Here is a 19,216-nt window from a genome sequence, read left to right on the forward strand (position 1 = left end):
AGCGCTGGCCCGCAGAGCGCCGACTTCCAGCCGGAGCGGACTCTCCCCCGGCTCTACCAATTGGAGTGGTCTTGGCTCCGAGCAGCAGTTTCAGTTCAGTTGGAACAGCGCGCTCAGTTGGTTTGGACGTGTTCGCGGAGGTTAGCAGTGTTCATTTGTCGCTGATCATATCAAGAAAAGATCTAAAGTTCTTACAAACAGTACAAAATAAAAGTTGAAATTTATTACAATTACTTTAAAGCTTTAGAGTTACAATCTTCTTTGTCTTACATCTTTTATGATGTCAATATTGTGAATACTTGGTATCTACACACTCTCTGCCAATCTCTCTCTCTCTCTCTTCCTCTGATAAGTTTCCTTTTTAATGAAATATCCAATTTAATCTCTGGCTTACAAAAATATATTTTTAAGCCAAAGTTTTAAAAAATAATATAAATAATAAAACAAGTTGCTTTAAAATAAATATTTTTTTTAATTGTAATACTTCCAAAACTTTAATAAAAGAGTGTCTTGGCTTCAGCCACATTCTAGCTCTCTATTTCAACATGGTAAATCCCTTTATAAACCAGTCTCTGCCTGTTCTCTCCCCTCTCACTGGAAATCAGCTCTTACCCAAGCCACTCTTGAGCCACGAAGAGAGTTTAGGCTCGAAGAGCACAAGAAGTATAAACAAACGAAAGCAGCTCTCTCAGCGGTGGTATGAAAATGATCGGCAGCGACTACGTACTGGAAGCCCATAACATTTTCCACACCACCGAGGTGGGTTCTCTTCGGGCTCGTGGAAAACCCCTGCTATAAAACCTTCTTTGTTTTCTTTTGCCTCCGACAACAGGTGGATGGTGGTGGCTGTTTCAATGGAGCCGGCAACTCGGCCCTGGTGCTCAAAGGCGTCAACCTCACCGTGCACAGCGGCGAGGTTATGGCCATTCTGGGATCGAAAGGTATTACTAAATATTATTAAATGCACTTTAAAAGACAAGTAATTATTGAATTGTGCATTCTTAGGCAGTGGTAAGAGGGCTCTTTTAGATGTCATTTCAAGACGCGCCGATGGAGCCACCCGTGGTCAGGTGCTGCTCAATGGATCTCCCCTCTCGAAGGCGTTGTTCCAACAGCGATGCGGCTATGTCACCCAGTCCTGCACCTTTGTTCCTGGTCTCACGGTGGCCCAGACCCTTCACTACACGCCCACCATAGTGAGTATATATTTTATTATAAAAACAAGATATTCTTAAAACACTAAAAGGATTGTTAATACCTATATTAAAGATGCAGAAAGTTTTTATAACATCTAAGAGATTTAACATTAATAATCTAGCATATACATTAGATTTGGATTTTAAATAATGATTTGTTTTAATATTTAGACAACTTTATAATGAATACTTATACCATTATTAGACTGACCAACTTTTTTTCCATGTTAAGTTCTAATTACGTTTTGACTTTTTCAAAAAATCATTCAAACAAATATGGGGCCTCTTAAAAGCGTATAAGGCGCTACTCGTATTATTCCTAATTGAAATGCGGTAAATGCGTATCAATTATTGGAGAAGACGTCAATGGCGGCAAAGCTTTCATTTGTAGTGGCGTATAATAAATAATCCCTTTGTAGTTGAGCGGTTACCTGAAGAGTTCGAAGGTGCGACAAGTGCTGGCGGATTTGGCCCTCTCACAAGTGGCCCACAAGCGAGTGGAATACCTGAACATTAGCGAGGCACGGCGTCTGGCTATTGGCATCCAGTTGGTCAGAGATCCTGGTAAGATATATTTCATATACCAAGGGGGACTTTTAAATAATTGAGGATTCCCTTTAGTCATGCTGTTGCTGGATGAGCCCACCCATGGCCTGGATCCCTTGAGTGCCTATCTGTTGATATCCATTCTGTCCAACACGGCCAAGAAGACGGGCTGTGGAATCCTACTTTCGTTGGAGAAGCCACGTTCCGATGTCTTTCCCTTCCTGGATCGAGCCCTGTTCCTCTGCCTGGGTGGAGTGGTCTATTCCGGAGGCACTAGAGCCATGCTGGAGTACTTCCATGGCATCGGGTTTCCCTGTCCCCAGCTGGAGAACCCCCTGATGTACTATCTCTGCCTGTCCACCGTGGATCGCCGCAGTCGCGATCGGTTCTTGGAGTCCAGCCAGCAGATCGAGGCGTTGGTGGAGCGCTTCTCTAGGGAGACTCCCATCTCGGATGCTCCTCTGAATAACATGGGATCTGGCAAGGTGCCACTGGCGTATGGAAAGCCTGGGGAGCTGAAAGTCTGGGTCATGTTGTACTTGTAAGTAGAGATAAAAATATTTTCAAAATGTTTTTGGTGTTATAATATAAATATTTAAATTACTTCTTAAGGAAACTACTGGCTTCAACCTTCTCCTGTGGCCTGGTGGGCATGAAAACACTGTTTCTGCGCTTGCTTCTACTTCCTTTGGCCTTGAGCATCCTGTGGGCCTTTTACACGGATGTTGGGGTAAGTCAGCAAGTATGAGATATAAGTATAAATCACTTGTGATATTACTTTAGGACGATGCTCATGGATTTTTTACCAAAAACGGCATGATCCTCAACATTTTGGGGTTGTCTTACGGCTGCGGAATCCTGACCACCATATCGTTATGTGAGTAGTGACTTGTAGTGGCTATGTTAACTAGTCTTACTAAGCATCCCAACTCATATTGCAGTTCCCATTTGGCGCAAAAAGTTCTCGCAGGACACCCCAGAGGGACTCTACTCGGGAACTACTCTACTGATTGCCTACAACTCCGTTTCCATACCATTCTCCGCGGTGTCCGCTGTAATTGCCAGCTGTGTTCTTTATCCGTAAGATATTGGCACATGCGGAATGTTTTCAGATATAATATTACATTTCTTACAGTCTCTTGCTGGATGTTAAGTATAACAATGGCATCGTTTTTGCCTATTTGTTTGTTGCCCTTTGGTCAAGTTTTGTCCTGGCCGAGCAGCTCACGATCGCCTTCCTCTTGGTGGTCAAGGTTCCTTTCAACGCAGCCATCGCAGTGACTTATGTGCTCATCATCAGTATTGCATTGGCCAGCGGAACTGTGCGGTGAGTTCAAAGGCCTTTCTCATATAAAGGACATTGCTTGGGTTTCAGAACTTAGTAAGATTATACTAAGGCAATAGTGATTCTAAGATGATTCTTGTTAAAACATTTCATTTAAATTGTTATCCTCCTTTAGATCCTTCAAGGGACTCCAGCCCTGGCTGCAGGACAATACGAAGGGCACCCACACGCGCTACGCGTCCTCCCTGCTGCACAGCATCGCCTTCCAATCGCGGAAGCTCAACTGCACGCCCACCGCCTCCGTGATCTGTCCCAAGCCAGCTGACTTTATGCACGAGCGACTGGGATTGCCGGATCCGGATGTAAGTGCACTGATCACAAGATAGTTTATTAGTTCGAATCCTAAAGTAATTCATTGCTCAGGAAACCATCGATGTGGCCGCCTCTTGTGCGTTCGCCGTGGGCCTGGCCGCCTTCAACATGCTGGTCTACTTGTTTCCCATGCCGCGATGTGTTCGGCAGAAGTTCAAGGACTGAAGAATACCAATATTGCTATGCAGAGTTTACACTAAGTTTCTTTTAGATGTACTTTAATTTAATAAACTTCACTCTCGAATTGTCTATTTAAATATAACCCGGTTTGTTTTATAAACAAATAAGTAATACCTTTTAATATCAATAGCTGCAATGATTAACCTTTAAATATGATACATTATAAACCGTTCTTTACGAATTACATTTCATTTTATTTACAAGAAAACTTAAGACTAATACAATTTCGTAGTGAATTCATTGAATATTGGACAAAATACTTCAATGGAATTTCTGAAAACGTCCCTCGGCCTGTCCTCGATACGGTTTTCGCTGCCAATTCGCTCCAATTCAACAATTGTCTAACGACTAAACATATAATCCTTTTATTTAAATAACTAGATACACGCATGGAAATTCATTAGAACGCATCTGAAACTGATTGAATGAATGTACGCGAGTGTTAATGGGTGTCAAGCGGTCGTAAGTAAGATATGTGTGTGAAAATCTGATAAGCATGGTCTGGGTGGGGGAACTGTCTTCTTTAAAATACTGTGGCACCTATTTCGGGGTATATGATCTGGAAAAGGTCTATGGGTGTGGCTATGCAAGTAGTTAGTGCGAGTCCTGGGCAGGATGGCCGCTCAGTCCGTATCGTAGTAGGCGTAATCGTAGCTGGTGTCCTCGTCGGCGTGCGGAGGCCTCTTGCCAGCCGGTCGCTCCTTCTTCTCCAGCTGCAGCTGCTCCTTTTTGCTCTTAGCCGACTTCTTGGCCTCCACATGGGGTGCACTTGTGGTAATGGTGGTGGTGGTTCTGGCTGTGGTTGTTGGTCGTCGGGTGGTGGTGGTGGTGCTAGTGGTGGTGCTGGTGGTGGCGGAGCTAGTGGTGCTGCTGGTCTGCGGACTAGATGCCACCAGCTGCGGACTGTACTGTGAGTTGTACTGCTGCGAGGTCTTCTCCGCCTTGTAGATGTCCGCCCGCAGCTTGTTGATGCTGGCTGCTCCAAAGTTCAGGGACTGGGCGGTCTTGAAGAGCTCCTCCTCGTCGCTGAGATCCGATTCCTTCTCCCTCTCCCGTTCCCTCTCCCTTTCCCGCTCCAACTCCCTTTGGTAGACGGACTTCTGCTGGCTCTTCAGGTGACTGTGAGCCTGTTGGAAGCCGTGTGGCTGCCGGCTGGAAATGGAGGCCACCGGCGCACTAGTGGTCGAGGTGGTGGAACTGGTGGATCGGTTGCGCAGGAAGCGAATGCGATTGCGCGGGAAGTCGTTCTCGTACAGCTCCGGGTGGTACTGCCCATCATCCTCGTCGACGGTGGAGTGGGGATTGGCTGTCGTTGGTGGCGCCGCTGAGGTCACCGCCTTCTTGGTGGCCGCCTGGGTGGGTCGGTGGGTCAGCTGCGTCTGGTAGCTCTGCTCATAGGGCTTCTTGTAGGTGGTGGGTCGGAAAGTGGTGGGTGTATAGGCCTCCTTCGCCCTGGTCGTGGAGGCACTGGTTGTGGGATAGTACAGCTCCAGATCTGCATAGCGCTCGGTGGTGGCCTTGTACGTGATGCTGCCCCGGCTGGTGAAGGATCGGGGCTTCGAGCTGGGAGCGGAGAAGGGAGCCGGCTCCTGGCCACCCACTCGGGTCACCTGAGGCTTGTGTCGCTGGTAGTGTGGTTCCAATTGGTTGGGTTTGTTCTGCACCGCCTGGAAGGGTTGGGGCTGCTGCAGCCTGGGGCTCTTCGAGAGATCCACGAACTCATTCTGATTGATAAAGTTGGACTCCTGGGGACCCAGTTTCTGTTTTCGAACCGCCGACGTTGTGGGTTTGCTGCGCTTATCGAAGTCCTGGACTCCCTTGCCCGTCACCTTTGTGGAGCTGGCGGGTGGTGAGGTGGTCTTGAAGCGATAGGCCCCATTGTTGGGATTGTAGGTGGTGGGCTGAATCCTCTCCTGGGTGCCAAAGTCATTGGAGCCGAAGCTGAAGCGGCTGGTGATGCTGCTGCTGGGACGTGGCGTGGTCACAGCGGAGTAAGAGGGACTCTTGGTGTGCGGAGAGCTGTCCAGGAAGTCCGTGTTGAAGGTGGCATGCAGGGTGATCTTCTTCAGCGACTTTGTGGTACTGGGAGCAGCTGTGCTGGGCGTAACAGGACTACTTGGACCGGACGTGGATCGCTGTCCACCTGCTCCTGCTCCTCGGGTGGGCGTGACCCGCGTGGTCTTGCGCTGGTAATCCGAGAAGTCATTGGGCTTGGGGCGCGAGGGCTCCTCATCGTACTCCCGACCCCCGTGGCGATTGGAGAAGAAGTGCGAGCTGTGGGAACCCTTGAAGATATCATCTATGTCTTCTGTGGATGGGAGCGTGATTAATTTTCGGGGCGTGCATCTCGGTAACCTATTGTTTCTTACGCTTGGAGTCGTCATTGTTGCTGTAATTGTTGTTGTAATAGCTGCGTTCCGTCGTGGATGTGGTCGGTGTGGTGGTTGTGGAGGCCCTGCTGGTGCTGGCCAAAGTGGTCAGCGTGTAATAGGTGGAAATGGGTCGCTTGGTGGGTTGCGTGATCTCCAAATTGGGACTGGAGCTGGAACTGGAGCTACCACCTGTCTGCGCGTAATTGTGACGGGTTCGTGGCTTCTGCTCCCCGCCACGATTGTTATTGTTGATGTTATTGTTGTGGTTCTCCTTCGAGCGGCGCACATCACCTGCAATTACATATAAGAGTGGTTGAAATAGCCCCAAGTCACGCCCTTCCCTTGATGTCTAGACAAAGGCATTTATTTGGTATAATCATTCTAAAAACCTGTGGTTAGTAGTCAATACGATAAGTCAACCAGATCATTCGAGAAAAATCAGGAAATGAACGATAATGAACAACCTAATGAATCAAGCAATCGAAAATGAACAACCTAGCATTGTAAGTGAACGAGTGAACTTACAGCCATATGACACTTGCTTAACTTGCGAATAACTGACTGGATTTATTACAAGCTGCCATGCTAACTTGAAGAAAAAAGGATGAGCGATTCAACAACATTTTATAAAATTATATATAAAAAATATTATAGTGACTTATATAGTTATTTTAAGTAATTGTCACAAGTGTCATATGTTCCTATGTATGTAAATTAGTAAGTGGATCAATAAAAATAAGAACACTAGTAATTATCCTAATTTCCTAATATTAGTACCGATCGTATTACTCACCCGTTTCGGCGCGTTGGAGGTGGAAGGTGGCCTCCTCCTCGTTGGCGGATTTGCTATCGTCCCCGCCGCGATAGAGATCGTTCAGGTGGCCGTTGTCGTAGAAGGAGGTGGCCTTGTCGCAGTCCACGTCCACCCAGTTGGCGCAGATCTGCAGCTCCTGGTCGAAGGCCGTCGTGTTGGGACAGAGGAAGCGGTAGTCCTGCACCTGTTGGACAAACGGATTAGCTCTTCGGTGAAGGAGCTGCGCAAGACAGCGAAAGCATCAAAAGCACCAAAAACAGCACCATTAGATAGGCAGAGCAACATGCAAAATTCAATAAGTTATAAGTGGATTCGATTAAGCCAGAAGCATTAAGAACCAGCCAAGAACCAGGCAGCAGCTGCACTATCGTGTGAATAGCTAGTTAAATCTCAAACGAACTAGATCGCTCTAAACTAGGGCAACATTTGCTTTAATTGCAATTGTCAAAAAATAAACTATACTAAGAATAATGATTCGAGAATTTCATTGAAAGTTCTACCAAATTTATGTTACCTCTTAAATCTTATTATTTAGACAGTCACGTAAAATTCAATGTAAGCTAGCTGATTAATACCTGATTAGAATAAATTGACATTAGAGACGTATATATTAAACACAATCATAATGTTTAATTTAAAGCATGTTACTGTTTAAAGTACCAGATCTAAAGAAAGATATACTCCCAAAAATACCTATGAACAAATGTAAATCATTAGGATACAGCAATTTTTTACACCCTAAAGATATGTAGATTCATTGGAGTCCCTTTCTAGAATAAGTAGTTACAAGTTAGAATCTTGAAAGGCAATTCCACCATCTCGTTGTATATCAATATAACTCCCAGTGTAGATGCCCATATCCATATCCAATCAGTGGCTTCCTTGTGAGGCGACTTGAATACCACGGCAACCAGAAGCACTCGGTGGCCTGCCGCAAACTTTGGCATTTTCACTTGCCACTTGGCATTTGCGTTGGCCCGCAGGGGAAGCTTCGGAGGCCAGGTGAAGTGAGCGTTCTCGATCTGGTTCTCGATGCGACCACTGGGCCATTGTGCACAGTAGGCTAATTGACAGGCCGAAATCCATTCTGTCCCATAAACACACTCGCCACAGCCAGACATACAAAACCCGTTTTTGTTACCTCGTTCGTTTGATTGTTTTTCGTTGAACCTCATATGTCATGCAGTACAGAGACGAAGTGCCGCATCCCGGCGAGATGAGGGTCTATTTGTTCCGGAAGCTTCTGGCCTCCCCCAACCACTTGCAGCGCGAAGTGTGCGAGGAGGCGATCGGCGAGGTGCTGGATCAGGTCCTCAGTGGACGCACCAGCACAATCTTCTGCTGCAGCGCGATGCCTAGGGAGCTCGGAGGGGATCCAGCTGACATGGTCACCCGCATCCTGGTCGAACTCTTCACCAGCATCTACTCGTTGGAGACGAACCTGGAGGTGCACGTTTCGGTGCGGTATGTCCAGCTCAGCGGAGAGTCGGACGACCTGGTGGTCAACCTCAGGGGAGGCAATCGCCGGGCGACCCGAGATCACTTTGTGGCCACTGCCCGTGAGGTGCTTACCTACATGGAGAGGGTCATGGTCAGAGTGGGAGTGGCCGGCGATTGTCCGCACCTGATCTTCACCATCCATGTGCGGCAGGCGAACAACGAGCAGTTGCGGAAATGTTGCGGAAGGCTTCAAATTGTCTACCTGAAGCTTCTGGCGGAGGATTCGTCGCCCCTTGAATCGGAGACGCCCCTGGACACGCTGGTGAATCTGTTCCAGGCCCTAGCCAGCAATCCAAAGACCCACATAAGGTACCATAATATACGACTGACTAGGCTTTTAAAGCAAATAATGGGCAGCGAAGGCAGAACAGTGGTAATCAACTACGCAGATCCCCCGGAGAAGAGGGACCACCTAGTGGCCCCCGCACCCACTTCCTCTCCGAATCCCAATGACAGTCTGCCAGCCGAAGTCTGGAGGGAAATGTTTAGGCAGGAGCGAAAAAGGTACCTCTGTCTGAGGGAGAAGGTTCTGGAAATGGTGGAGCAAAAAGAGGAGCTGGAAAGGTTTCTGGAGAGCCTGGAGATGGATGGCAATCCGGGAGAGGAAAGAATGAGCTCAGAAGGAGACTTCTGCCAGGAGACGGAGCAGAGCCTCATGCAGCAGAAGCTGCTGCGGATTCGCAAAGAGGCCGAGATGTCCATCGAAAAGCTGCAGGATCTGCAGGGGGACATAGATAATATCACCGAGAATAACAATCACTTGGAGGAGCAGCTTGGCCAAAAGAACAGCCAGCTGGACAGGCAGAGCTATCTTCTGCGATCCATTCACATGGAGCTTATAGAGCAGAAGCGAAAGTTCCAGGACAAGCTGGCCGAGTACGCCGACTTATTCCAGGGCATGTGGCAACAGCAGAGTGTGGACATCCAACGGCAGGAGCAAGTGCAGCGGCATCAGTTGTCCGAAATGTTGGAGACCATCTGCCAGGCGATGCATCGTTGGTGCCAGGGCAAAGCAGCCCTGATGCAGGAGGAGCATGAAGGGTTAGAGTCGCATAGCCCGGTGGAAGACCCCAGACTCTAGGGTTTTGCATTCGGCTCCAAGTGAAGAGGCCACGAATCACCCGCTTAAAGGTCAGCCAGTCCGTCGACTGCTTCAGGTTTTTTTCCAGATCCGAAGCCAAAGCCATCCGACCATCCGGACCAGTCACGAACCATTCGGAGCCATCTCACACATTCCCCAGCGCATCTGGCTGTGCCACTTTGCCATTTAGCTGGCGCGACGGAACCGAAGCGATAACTGTCGGCGAGTTCGTTGCCTAAGTCTTTCGTTTTGCCCGCCAGTTTAGGGCTGTGAAACCGGGAAGGACGGCTGGGATGGAGTTTAGGTGGATGGGTTCCCTGGCCTAACCAATTAGTACTATCACATTTCGAATTTCTATTTTTCCAAATTCTAGATTGACTAAGTTTAAGATGCTTCCCATCCGGAAAGCGTTGTAAAAAAAACGGAAATGCATCTATGAGTATATTCAAATTATACAGCTATAGAAATGTATATTTAGGTCATTAAAACTCCTCCAAAAGAAGCTTTCCTGTAGTTTATCGTCGCAATAAAATGATAAGCATATCCCTTTTCAGAATATATATATGACTACTCATAGCTATTCGGTACATGCACTGCTGCCTTGATCTCAACCAGAAGCACTTGCACCGGGGCACAACAACACTCACCCCCACTCCGGGCAGCTTGACGCACACGTGGAACATCTGGCACTGGGTCTCCGGATCGGCGTAGTAGCCGCCCAGGATCTTGTCGTGGCAGGTGAACTGCGTCTTGGGCATGTTTTGCAGGCTGTAGGTGGGCCATGGTCTTCCGAAGGCCAGGTCGTCGTCCTCGTCGAGCAACTGGGCCTGTGCGAGTCCGTGTCCGCTGCAAAGTGTCGTCGCTGCAAGAGTGGAAACAACGTGAAAAACAATCAGAAATCGTGATCTGGTTAGGACTGGTCTTCAAATGGCAGCTCAAGTAGTGCTAGAATGGAGACGAATGGGTATTTAGTGGGAACTGATGCTGGCGATGCTGAAGCCGAGGCTTGTGCCGATGGTGACCTGGTGGTCAAGTGACCTTCGGGCCGCATCACTTTCGCTTACAACTGCGAGACGAGCTCGTGATTTATGTGTGCCGGAGCACTTGCTGCCGTCCAAGGCTGTGGAAACACTAGCTCGATTCTGCGAGTGCTCGAAGCTGCTTTATTTACTTTTTCGGAGCATCAATTGGTATTTGCTCTTCCGAGCGACATCATTAACATTTTGGCCAGACGATATATGATCGCATATACTTATATGTACTTTTTGTGGTCACATGGGGGTCGCTCAATTAAAATGCCAAGTCAATCAATATCACGGATTACGCTTGTCGTACATCTGTACGTTGGGCATTTAAAGCAATGCAGAGACAGGGGTTTGCCTAATTACCCCGAGTTTGTACAATGTATCATTGTTGAGTATGGCTTTTTTTATATAGCTATATCTTGTTTGCATATATTTTTTCTGATTCAGTGTAGCTGCTGTTCTTTAGACAGCGGAAGATGGTTTCGCTGCAATTAAGGCAAGTGCAATTGCCATGGCGAGCTGCAGAACAAAGCTCCTCTTCTCCGGCTGCAAATTGCAGTCGCAGGTTGCATAATCCTCCAGTGCGCCCCCATTTATCATGCCAAAAAACAAAAACCAAAACAGCTCCGAAAAAGAAAAACTGTTAAAGGAAACCCCAAATGCAAAACAAAGAGAAAACAAGCCATCCAGCACAGTTCGAAGAAAAGAAAGACGCTGTGGCGGCAACCCGACTCTGATTCGCATTTAATTCAAGTGAATTTCGAGCCCGACTTTCCTCCCCAGCAAAGAGGTCCATTGTTTGGCAGTGAACTATGACTGGGCAGATGGCATGGGGCATAGGCAAAGGCAAAGGCATCCAAGGCAGCTCTTTTGTTGCCCCTTTCCATGCAGATCGTTCGATTCCGATTTCAATTGCTCGGCTGCTGAGGTGAATCTACAAATTGGTCAAAACTTTGGCCTGGCTTTAGCTCTCACGCAGCCGAAATCCCCGCGAGCCACTGTTTTGGGCGTTGGCCCACTCAAACTCTTGCCCATACCGAAAATATAATTTACAGTATGGTAATTATGTTTGCTGATGACCCACTCTTAGCCGTAATTGCCATTTCTCAGCCTTGTCTTCATTTTGGCCTGCTGCGGGGGCTGTCGGGCAAATTACGCTGGATTTCAAATGTGATCGATATGAAACTCATTGAATGCCATTAATTTCTTTCGCGATGGACCTTGAACCAGCGAAGAGTTTCTATATGAAACACGTTGAAAACCCAAAACTAATGAGCATGCCATTTTTTATATTTACCGATATGCCATCTTTTTAAGCTCAATGTGCGGAGCATGGGTGTTTTTAATGGGATAAAAACGATTGGAAAGTTGGTCCAATAATGGATATCTAATATCTCGTTTTTACAAATGCTTCACCCATTAATACTCTTTTACCTATTTTAATTTTACTTATTGCTCTATTTTGATAGGTAGATGTATGTAAATAATGTTGTCTCATTGACAAAATCATAATATGTAAAAAACAAAAATATATCATCTACCCACTAATTCAAATATAGGAACATTTTTAAAACAAATAACTTTAAAAATATATATTTCTAACAAAAAGAAGAATTATACTTAAGATTAAAGAACCTTTAAATTTTATATACCCACTTTTTTTCTACAAATATACTGTTCGAAATTTATTTAAATCCTTCAGACCTGCAAAAATGATCCTTTATTTTAGTCCACTGACCCTAATTTAAGAAATATTCGAAAAATGTTGGCTATACTTGTCCTTAAAAGTTTCTTCCTTTTATATTTAATGACTTACAGGTCTTAAAAATGGTTACGTCCCTATGGACTGCTTTATTTTCTGTCTAAAACATAAAAAGGATTCCATTTTAAAAATGCTCTCTTTCTATAAAAGAAATAAATTTCCTCCAAGGACCTTTTTCACAAATAATTTTACTCACCCAGAAGAAAGGCAATCATGGCATTTTCAATGCTCAACATGGTGTATTAGTTTTTATAATCCAAATCAGGATGATATCCAATAGGTTATCCAGAGCAATTAAGCTGATAGTTAATGTCGATTTTCACATGGATCGCACTGCAAAACAAGAGGGCACAACACCAGAAATCTTATGAGTATTGGAAGGGATTTGATTGCAAAACCCCCGAGCTGCACAAGATGTTTTCTTCTTTGTTACTTTTGGTTTTCTGTTGTTTTATTTTTCTTCACTAACTAAACGCGAAAATCATCACCGTCGAACCACTCATTTCCATGGCGAATGTGCCACAAAAAGTTGTCCGTCATGTAGGAAATGAGCAGACGTCGGGCAAAAATTCTTCAAACTTCGATCTTGTATGTAAATGCGTACGAAATGTGTTTCGCAAGGTGCGAAAACTACGGAAAGCCCATTTAGAAGGTGCAGCGAAACGTTGAGAGACGTCTGCGCCTGCCGCACTTGGCTGGGCAGACGGCGGAAAAGCACAGAGTGGCAGAAGAACCACCAACCACCAACCACCAACCACCAAGCAGCAACCACTGAAAAGCAACCACCAACCGACCGGAGGAGACAGGCGAACCAGGCGAGTTCAGCGGGCAGAGCGGGCTCGCGATGCGCGATCTGTGACTTTATCGTCCACGTTGTCGAAGCGAAATGATTTCTGAAAGCGAAAGGAAAACCACTTGGAGCCCATCGCAGCGCGGCTTACAAGGCAGCGGCAGCAGTGGAGCACAGTGGGCTTACAATTATGGAAACTGTGTCCAGAACTGAGTGCAAGAAATCATGTCATCTACAAAAATGGTCTAAATACTCCAGCTTTAGTTTTTTGCCATTTCTCGAGTACACAACAAAAATTTAAAAAAATTAGGTTTCTCTAAAATAGGGAGCCATATTTAAACAACTAATCTTAAATAAATTTTCTTAAAATCTGGATTGATTTGTTACATAATACAGTAATTTGTTTCTGTTGAAACAAAATTGTTTGCAAATCCTATAACATATTTGCAAATTTGCGGTTCATGTAGCTATGTTCATTAAACCTTATTTCGTTCATTATTATTTACCCTAGGCCCACTGTGCGACGGCGACATCAGCAGCACTGCAGCGTTCCGTCTTCGTCTAGCATCTTCGTGGTCGTCTGGGGCTCGTTTCAGTGTTTTGCGATCCACTGCTTCTGGGTTCTGCTGCTTGTTTGGTCGGGGCTCGCTGGCGTATGCTTAACGCAAATTACGTATACGCAGCGTGTGACCATATGACACTTACCGAGCTGCATTGTGCGCGATACACCGCCAGCCAGGAGTCGCTGGCGCTCATCACTTACGTCAGCTGGCCGCAGGGCCTGCTCATGATTATGGGCAAGCACTCCCCCGCCCGAGCAACGACCCCCACATCAATTACACCCGCTGAACACTGCACGCAAATTGTAGCTCGTTGCGAAATAGAGTTTTTAAACTCACAGCCCACAAATTTCTATTTAAATTATTATTAAATTCCTTATGCGATTATGTTTACATTTTCATTTTATAATTACCCAAGAAAAGGTATTTTTGATTGAGCGATGTATAATTTTAGAATTTAATATAGGTATTCTCTGTGTTTTCTTTTAAAGTCCTTTTAAGGAATATAAATAACATGATCGTGAATTTTGAGAACATGGTTCTTTATTTCTTAAATACTGGCTCTTTTTAATGTACCTAAGATAAACATAAGCTGGAATCAACTATAGTTGATATGTATACATAAAATTCCTGAGTTGTATATATTCTATATCAATTCTATCATTTCAGCCCGCCCTCGAGGATCTCGCTTTTTGCAGTGCACTGCGCTCGCTCGTCGCTGGTTGCATCTTCCGCTGGGTATTATGTCATAGCCGTGGCGGGGCTTTGTCATTTGGTTTGGCTGCCCCATCTGCCGCTGCTGCTGCGGCTGCCATGTCGGGGCAAAAGTCGCGGTGCCACCGCCAATCCGGTTATGTGTATATGGGTGAGTGTGGCACGGAGCCCCATGGACGGGGGCATTCCGGGCGGCGGGGGCTGCACGGCATTTGCTGCAGTGTGGGAATTTACACGCCTGCTGCTTGGGCCAGATCTTTTGGCGGATCTTGGGCGTTGCTGCTTAGATTTTCTATATTTGCAGCCCAGGAAAATGGTGGCAGGCAACCTCTAGCTGTCATGTTACCTGGAACTGAAGCGAACCCAACTGAACTGGCTGCTTGGCATTTCAAAGTTGAGGTTGCCTGCCGGAAAAAGGCCAGGCAGCCAAAGTCATGCAGATCAGCAGCTGGCGAAAAAATGTCAACTGGAGGATGACTTTCAACCCGGAGTGGAGTTGGAGCGGAGGGGATCGGAGTGGAGTGGAGCCATCTGCCAAAAAGCTGTGGGAAGTGGCCGCCATCTTTCTAATTTGCTGCCGATTGCGATTGTGCAATACTCCGCAATGCTGTTTGTAATAAATGTTTGTTCGCCTTAGTACCCAACTCCTGTGTGTGCCGCCAATGACTCACGCGATCCCTCTGCGTGGGAAAGGCCAGCAATAAGGAAGTCTCAGGTCCCAAAAATCCAAAATCCCAATTGTTATCCGAAGATGAGGCCCGACACGATCCGTCGCTGGGCATTACACAGCACCTCAGCGGATTGGATTCTAATTAGCGGGCGCTTTCAATTAAATACCCATCTATTCGCTGCTCGAACGGCCTCGGACTCCACGCCTGACATTGATGAATGTGCTCGCCGCCAGAGACACGAATTCGGTGTTCCACCTGGCAGCTACAAGCCGAAGTACACGCCAGAATCCATTGGCGGGGTAAATTATTTAATTTTTACTCATTATGTAAGCTCGGTTGGCAGTAAAAGTGCCGAAAGCATTTGCACAACGTGTGGGAGCCGGTGGAAAATGCATTCACCAGCAGCAGCAGCGGCAGTAACAGCAGCCGAAAATTCAATTAAGCTGAAGATGCGCCTGAGCAGACTCGCGGCTCTCGACTCTCGACTTTCGATCTCATCCCATCCATCCAGCAACGCGCCAAATAATGCCAGAAACCTGGCAGAAGCTGGTGCAGCCTAAGAGGCAACCACACAGAAAGAAAAATCTGTTAAGGCAACAACTAATTTAAAAATATTAAATAGAAATATAGACTACTAAACAGAAATAAAGAATAGAATCTGGAAAACGGATATAAAGTGGATTTTTCGACCTTAAAATATTGTTTCAATAGTTAAAATAATATAATTTAAGCGCTGTTTTTCTCCGTGCTCTAACGAGTGTCGAGGACTGCGATTGGGACTCGAGCGGGAATTGGAAACCCAGGTCGTTGAGTAATTGTGCAGCAATGAGCATGGGCTGCCAGCAGATTTTCCCGTTGATAAAGTGCAGCTCTTGGAAAACCTTTTGCAGCGTACCGCTCATAATAAGAAATTGCATAGCTACATATATAAATGCATTTACACACATATAATTTCGCATTGGCTGGCTGAGATTGGGTGAGGATTCATATTCGGATTCGGGGATTGCACGTGGCAGCGACAGCCGCAAATGGAGACGGAGACGCAGCTGTGCAATTTACAGTTTTATGGATGCGACGCCGCCGCTTGCGAAACCAAAGCTGGCTGGGATTGGATTGGAATGGGTCAGTCAGGCAGTCGGACAGTGGCCAGTGGTCGGTGAGCGGACGGCCAGGCTAATTTGACGCATTTCTGTGATGTGGCACTTTTTCAAATCTGCAAGCGCACTCGCTAGCAGCGTGAAAACGAATGACTTAGACAACGAACTTGATTCGTTCACCAGAGATATATTATGTTCTAATTATAGCTATGTATGTCTAGAAATCATCTCATCCTAATTGTATAACAAAATTAAAGTTAAAAATGAATCGCTAGTCGTATAACCAAATTACATACTTCCCCAACTTGTAAAAATGCATCACCATTTGTTATGCAAAGTTGGGTTTATACGCGGTTTGTGGCTTGTACTAATAAAAAGCGAACTGTAAAGCTGTAACCATTTCAATACAGTAAAAATTTGAAATTGCATTCACTTGCCAACAAAATAAACGTTAAATGCAATTAAGTTAAAAGCATCCTCAGAAAAGAGCCCATAACTTGCCTGGCTTTCCAAAAAGGCATAACAGGTTGAAAAGCATGGCGCATTTCATGATTTAAATAATGTTTCATTAAATTGAAAAAAAGATTTCCCAGTAATAAATTCTACTTATGTGATGCTTCAAAGAACAAAAGAACCTAATTTGCGAATTAAACTTTACAAAGCATAAATGCAAACAGGTTTACTACCTGCGCCTATTGACAGTCAATAGATTCAAGCATTCTAAATTGCATTTACTGGCACTCGTAAACCGACTTAAGCTGCCATAAGCAAAGCCAACACACGGGGCCGCGCAGCCGAAATTTGCATAAAATGTGCATTAGTCGCCCGCCTCCGCCGATCCACTGATCCCCAGATGCAGCGACCTCGCCACTACCATCATCATTATCACCATGGAGCCGTGGAGCGATGGAACCATGGAACCGAGCTGCAATTGGCAACCAAGATCTCATACCATCCCAGGCATTGGATCGGCCACACCAAGGCGCAACTTGTGCCGAAATCTGCACGACGAAACGTGAGAAAATGTTATAGTCTTGCAGTTGCAGTTGCAGTTGCTATGCCGTGTACATAGAGGCAGAGGCGAAAATAAATAATAAAAAAATGAAAAACATATTTGGTAAATTATGGGAATGAATGGGACGGACGCAGAGGGTGGAGCGTAACGGGCGGTAAAGAATCCGGCGCTCCAACTTGCAGATGCTGCGGTCTCTGTGACTAATTGCATGCCCATACAAATGCACTTTTCGTAATGCTGGAATATGTGTGAATTATTATGCAGCCGAGTCTTCATTGTAATCATGTTAATGAGCTTTCCGCCGCTCAGTCTTCATTGTTCGTGATTCTTCTGGCCGGCGATTCTGAGCCAAATGCCAAGTGGCTGGTAAGCTGACCAGGATGTTGGGCTTGCGCTTTGCAAGACTACTTTTATTTTATGTTAATTCAATTAGACGGCGACTTTTGTCACCCTGCACAGGCAGCAGCAGCAGCGGCAACATTACCTTTTCCTAAACTCTGCCCAGCGTTGGGTCTTCTTCACTTCGCCCGCAAACATTATTGCACAAAAACGTTTTGAGGAGCGCCACTTGCTGATCGTTTGTTTGCCAAAAACACGACGACAACGCCAGCACAACAGCAACATCGGGCAGCAGCAGCAGCAACAGCCAGCGACACAACAGCAACTGCACTCGGAAAAAAGTAACACAGCTATAGAGTACTTCCTAAGAGGGTTTATTTTATAAATAGGGTGAAGAATAACCAGTTTTAAAATTATAGATGCTGTTCAGAACCATGGGAATCGCTACAAAATCACCCAAGAATCCTTTACTTTATAAAACATGGCTCTTCTCCTTTTTTATTTATTAGTGCAGGGGTAGTTTTCGCCAAGTGCACCACAGCAACAGCCCGAGAGCTTCGGTCGTCGCTGATTTATGCGTTTTTCAGCATTTAAATTGGCATTTATGTCAAACTGCGGTAAGGGTAAGTAATATTTTGTATAATACATTTCGCTTTATTTGTTTTATAAGCCCGCGTCCTTGGGGTTTGTCGGCTTCGACACTTTTCCAGCTCAGAGTCTCTTTCCCATGGCTGCCACTCGCATCAGCATCCGCCGATGATGATGATGATGATAGTTTTGATGCTGCAGACTGGGTATTTCTTTTTTATAAATTCGCTTAATGTCCGCTTTGACTTTATTGAGCCGAAGCAAATTGGTTAATTGTTCCACAATCGCTGGCAAGTTTGGCAATGCCTGGCCCGGTGTGAATTACTCATTACTCCTCTCGATCCGCATCGAACTTTGATCGGCTAGCATTTCTGGCCAGAATCTCCGCCAGATGCGGCCATAACTCGCCGCTCACCAATCGCTGCAGATCCTCAGTACCATCAGTACCAGATCTTGAGTCAGCGTATGCAGACAGAACGCCAATGGCCTTGGCGCAAGCTGAGAATGTTGCCGATGCAGCAGCAACATGAGCAGCACACGGCAGCAACATCAGTGCAGCAGCAGCAGCATCCACAACATCCACTTCCACTTTGACGATGGCTGAATCTTTCGAAAGCTGCCAAATCCGTTCGGCTTTCAATGGCTGTTATAGTTTCAGTGCGAGTCTCTGGTTTTTTTCGGTTTTTTGCTGGTTTTATGTGAAAAATCACATCACTTCTCAGTGTCTCGTCAGCCAAACGAAAATTGCCCAATAGGCAGCAATGAAAATGTGTTGGCGTAATTAATTAAACAAATTATGTGCATTGCGCAGACGCACTGACGTTTTTGGTGCAGTCAGGATTTTTATTAATTTCACTTAGCGGTGGGAATGCACCAGGGCTATAAAAAGTGAATCAGCGGCAACTGGCAGTGCACTTTTGGTCAAACAGTGATTACAATTGCGGCCGTAAACGTTTGGCAATGTGGCTTTTACGTTTGCCAAGCCAGCCAAAGAGCTGGCCATGCCAGCCATATGGGAAACTTATGGGCACACCTGGCGAGGCACTTCTCAACTCCATACCTCTGCACAACATTTCCCGAACCCAGTACTTTGTGCCATTTCGGGCCAAGAAATTCTTCAACTGCAACTGCAGCTGCCTTGTCATTCATTGTTTGCGGGCAAACGCGGCTCAATCAATTATTAATTACACGCCTTGTTGTACTCGAGTGCCAGTGTGCCAGGGTGCCGGAGTGCCTCAGTCCATCCGTGCCCATTGTCTGCAACATCTTCATATCGGACAAATCTCCACTGCCCATTTTCCACTTTAAG

At 46.0% G+C, this 19,216-nt stretch overlaps 3 protein-coding genes across 6 annotated transcripts; 2 read left to right on the plus strand and 1 right to left on the minus strand.

Annotated features, from left to right (window-relative positions):
• Positions 1-98: 98 nt before the first annotated feature.
• On the plus strand, positions 99-3,712 carry LOC108031933 (ATP-binding cassette sub-family G member 5). 2 transcript variants are annotated; one of them, XM_017105712.2, is made up of 12 exons: positions 99-140; positions 606-759; positions 833-941; positions 1,006-1,196; positions 1,616-1,760; positions 1,818-2,283; positions 2,355-2,472; positions 2,526-2,619; positions 2,684-2,822; positions 2,878-3,069; positions 3,203-3,389; positions 3,451-3,712. In XM_017105712.2, exons 2-12 carry the CDS (start codon positions 700-702, stop codon positions 3,562-3,564), a joined length of 1,815 nt encoding a protein of 604 aa, XP_016961201.1. In that variant the 5' UTR covers positions 99-140; positions 606-699; the 3' UTR covers positions 3,565-3,712. The 2 variants fall into 2 exon arrangements, with proteins under 2 accessions (XP_016961201.1, XP_043951454.1); XM_044095519.2 differs by lacking the exon at positions 99-140 and adding an exon at positions 151-302.
• A 50-nt stretch (positions 3,713-3,762) lies between these two features.
• Positions 3,763-13,005, minus strand: LOC108031930 (uncharacterized). 3 transcript variants are annotated; one of them, XM_017105708.3, is made up of 6 exons: positions 12,928-13,005; positions 12,330-12,466; positions 9,994-10,208; positions 6,745-6,985; positions 5,949-6,242; positions 3,763-5,887 (listed from the first exon to the last, which is right to left on the minus strand). In XM_017105708.3, exons 2-6 carry the CDS (start codon positions 12,367-12,369, stop codon positions 4,203-4,205), a joined length of 2,475 nt encoding a protein of 824 aa, XP_016961197.1. In that variant the 5' UTR covers positions 12,370-12,466; positions 12,928-13,005; the 3' UTR covers positions 3,763-4,202. The 3 variants fall into 3 exon arrangements, with proteins under 3 accessions (XP_016961197.1, XP_016961198.1, XP_043951453.1); XM_017105709.3 differs by lacking the exon at positions 12,928-13,005 and adding an exon at positions 12,738-12,831; XM_044095518.2 differs by lacking the exon at positions 12,928-13,005 and adding an exon at positions 12,738-12,830 and having other exon boundaries at positions 3,764-5,887; positions 6,745-6,949.
• LOC108031931 (kinesin heavy chain) lies at positions 7,844-9,866 on the plus strand. The gene has a single exon (XM_017105711.3). The coding sequence runs from the start codon at positions 7,946-7,948 to the stop codon at positions 9,344-9,346; it is 1,401 nt and encodes a 466-aa protein (XP_016961200.1). The 5' UTR covers positions 7,844-7,945; the 3' UTR covers positions 9,347-9,866.
• Positions 13,006-19,216: the final 6,211 nt, after the last annotated feature.

This window comes from Drosophila biarmipes, chromosome 3R (genome assembly GCF_025231255.1).
Source record: "Drosophila biarmipes strain raj3 chromosome 3R, RU_DBia_V1.1, whole genome shotgun sequence".
In the NCBI taxonomy this organism is placed as follows: Eukaryota; Metazoa; Arthropoda; class Insecta; order Diptera; family Drosophilidae; genus Drosophila; species Drosophila biarmipes.